The sequence below is a fragment of the Apteryx rowi genome, unplaced genomic scaffold (genome assembly GCF_003343035.1).
Source record: "Apteryx rowi isolate R43461 unplaced genomic scaffold, aptRow1 scaffold_251, whole genome shotgun sequence".
NCBI classification, from domain to species: Eukaryota; Metazoa; Chordata; class Aves; order Apterygiformes; family Apterygidae; genus Apteryx; species Apteryx rowi.
Genome location: NW_020448875.1, coordinates 88244 through 90766, shown reverse-complemented (window position 1 = coordinate 90766; position 2523 = coordinate 88244). Strand labels below are relative to the sequence as shown.

At 65.0% G+C, this 2523-nt stretch overlaps 1 protein-coding gene across 1 annotated transcript in view; it reads left to right on the top strand.

The window, feature by feature from the left end:
• The first annotated feature begins 1253 nt into the window (after nucleotides 1–1253).
• Nucleotides 1254–2523, top strand: part of SCARA5 (scavenger receptor class A member 5) — a 35760-nt gene continuing 34490 nt past the window's right edge. Inside the window, exon 1 of the mRNA XM_026067002.1 lies at nucleotides 1254–1365. Within this exon, the coding sequence (XP_025922787.1) occupies nucleotides 1254–1365 (112 nt within the window). The remainder of the gene's footprint in view (nucleotides 1366–2523) is intronic.

Here is a 2523-nt window from a genome sequence, read left to right as displayed (position 1 = left end):
CGCGAAGGGGCCGATCTCCGCCTGCTGCTGCGGAGCATCCCGCATCCCTCCCCCGGGAGCAGCGGCCCAGGCTGGGGGGGGGCCCGGAGGTTTGACTCCCCGGCGGTTCCTCCGAGATCCGTGAGCTGCTCTGGGAACAGCCCCCCCCATGCACCCCCTGGGAGCACCTGCACTGGGACCCCCCCTGCCCCGACTCCCCCTGCTCCCAAGCAGGGTTGGTTTTGGCTGGGAGGCGCAGGGACCCCGCTGGCAGGAGCCGGGGGTCCCTGCGGAGCGTGTCCCGATGGGACAGGCCTGCCCGGCGCAGAGGAGGCAGCGCGCCAGATCCAGATGTGCTAATAGCGAGGGGCGGCCGGGGCTAGCGGAGGGGATCTCCGGCCGTGCTGCAGCCAGCTGGCAGAGGGTGTGCATGACATGAGTTGGGGGAGTGCTCAGCACATCCCACCTGGCAAGGCCAGCAGATGATTTTTTAACTCCTTCCAGGCCAGAGCTCTGCTGGGGTGAGGGAGCTGGGGGCTGATTCCCTGCGGGAGTCTCTGTACGTTGTAAAACCTCAGTGGCAGCGGAGGCATAACCCTGCCAGGACTGACTGATCCCTAGGGGCAAGGACAGCCCTGACCCTGGGACCAGCTGAGCTCAGCTGTCCTTATCAGAGAGGCTGTGACAGCAGGATTGGGCCCTTGGTCCCCAAAGGGGAAGAGCTGGCTCATCTTACCCCGGCGTGCTGGGGTATCACGAGCGCTTCTCGAGGCGGCGTGGGCACAGGGAGACCCCGAGCCCTAGGAATGGATCGGGTCCTGGGAAGAGCTTGCGTGCGCAGACTGAGCCGCAGTCTCCCTGCCCAGCCTTGGAGCGGGACAGAGATCCAGGGCATGCCCGGAGCAGGGAGCCAGCAGGCTGCACTTCGGCGGGGCACGTGGCCAAGGGTGGTTGGGTGGTGGGAGCCCTTCCCTAGCCCAAGAACGGTGTGTTGGTGGCAAGCAGGTCACAGGAACAGCGGTTGGTGGCCCCTCAGTCCCTCCATGCTGGCCAGCACATGCTGAGATGTGGCAGCCAGCTTTGCCAAGGGAGAGCAGAGGACTCCCTTGGTGGCAGATCCATGTCCTCTGCGCTAACTAGCCCTCGCTGGGCCAGGGTGCCCAAGCTGTGCAAGGCTGAGGATTAGACGGGGCTGGGCCCCTGCCTCGTCAGGATGTACCCTAGCTGCCAAGCATCTTCTCACGTGCCTGTTCCCCTTTGCTGGCAGCGGGAAGATGGAGAACAAGGCCATGTATCTTCACACCTTCAGTGAGAGGGAGAACGGCTCCGTCTTCGAGGAGCCCTTCGAGGGAAGGAACCTCTCCAAGCTGAACCTCTGCGAGGACGGTGAGTCTGGGTCTTCCCGCTCGGAGACGCTCGGTACAGGGGGCTTTGAACGTGGAGGTGGGAACCTGGGGAGCTCTTGATGGGGAACGTGGGGGTTTCATGAGCAGAGACCAAACGGCCCTTGCCTGCGAGGGCGATGAGGCAGGGCAGCTCAGGGAACCCCGCTGCAGGGAAGTTTCTCCTCTCTTCTCACACCCTTTTCTGGTCCAACCGGTGGCTGAGCACAGCCAGGGCACCGCAAGCCCCTCAGGGTGCCCTGGGTCTCATTCAGCCCTGCCACTGACCAGGGATGTACCCCAGGAAAAATTAATTGCTAATGAGTGACTTTTCCCCCCCTTCTTTTTGCCTCTTGGCTCTCTTGTCTGTGGTCTTGCCTGGAGATGCCTTGCAGTGGGGACTGTAGCATCGGGGTGGTGCAGCTGGGTACAACTGGCCCTGGTTGTGTTTTCATAGGTCTTAGCTGGCCTCTATCTCCACCACTTACTTGCCAAGCACCTTCACTTTGCTCTTGGCCCACGAAGGGCTGCCAATGTTTTCCTAGATCCAGGCTTGGCCCTCTCAGGAGCTCTTGTAACATGGACCTCGATCCTGGTGCCGAGCCCTGTTCCAGCTGGGCGCCCCTCTGCAGCCCAGCTCGCTGCCTTGCAGACCCGGTGCAAAGCCTCCGCGCAGGCTGTGCCGGCTTTAAGCGCGGCTTTGCAAGCGGTGCCCACGGCTCCTGCTGGCGGGGGGCACGGGCAGAAGGCCGGGGCCAAGCGCTTGCAGCCGGCTCCTGCGGCGGTTTTCCCCAAGGCCGTTGCATCTGCCCTGCCAAGCCTGGCAGGCGATGGAGAGCTGTGGGGCAGCCGGGTCGGGACAGGCTGCATCCAGGCACCGAGCGGCCCGGGAGCACCCAGCCCCGGCCGGATCGCTTCCGGACGCTTGCACGGTGCAGCCGCCTTTGGGGCGGTCGCCTTCCCCTGCAGCGCCCAACACGGGACACGGCTGGGTCCGGAGGGTGGATTTCCCGTGCCCGTGGAAGCTGTGGCTCGGCGTCATCCCTGCTCTGTCTGCAGGAGGGAGAGGAGCCCGATCTTGCCCTCCGCGCCGGTCCCCTAGCGTCCCCGCGCTCGGGCGACTTGCGAAGCCGGCGGGGAGGCCGCGTCCCTCGGCGGGGGG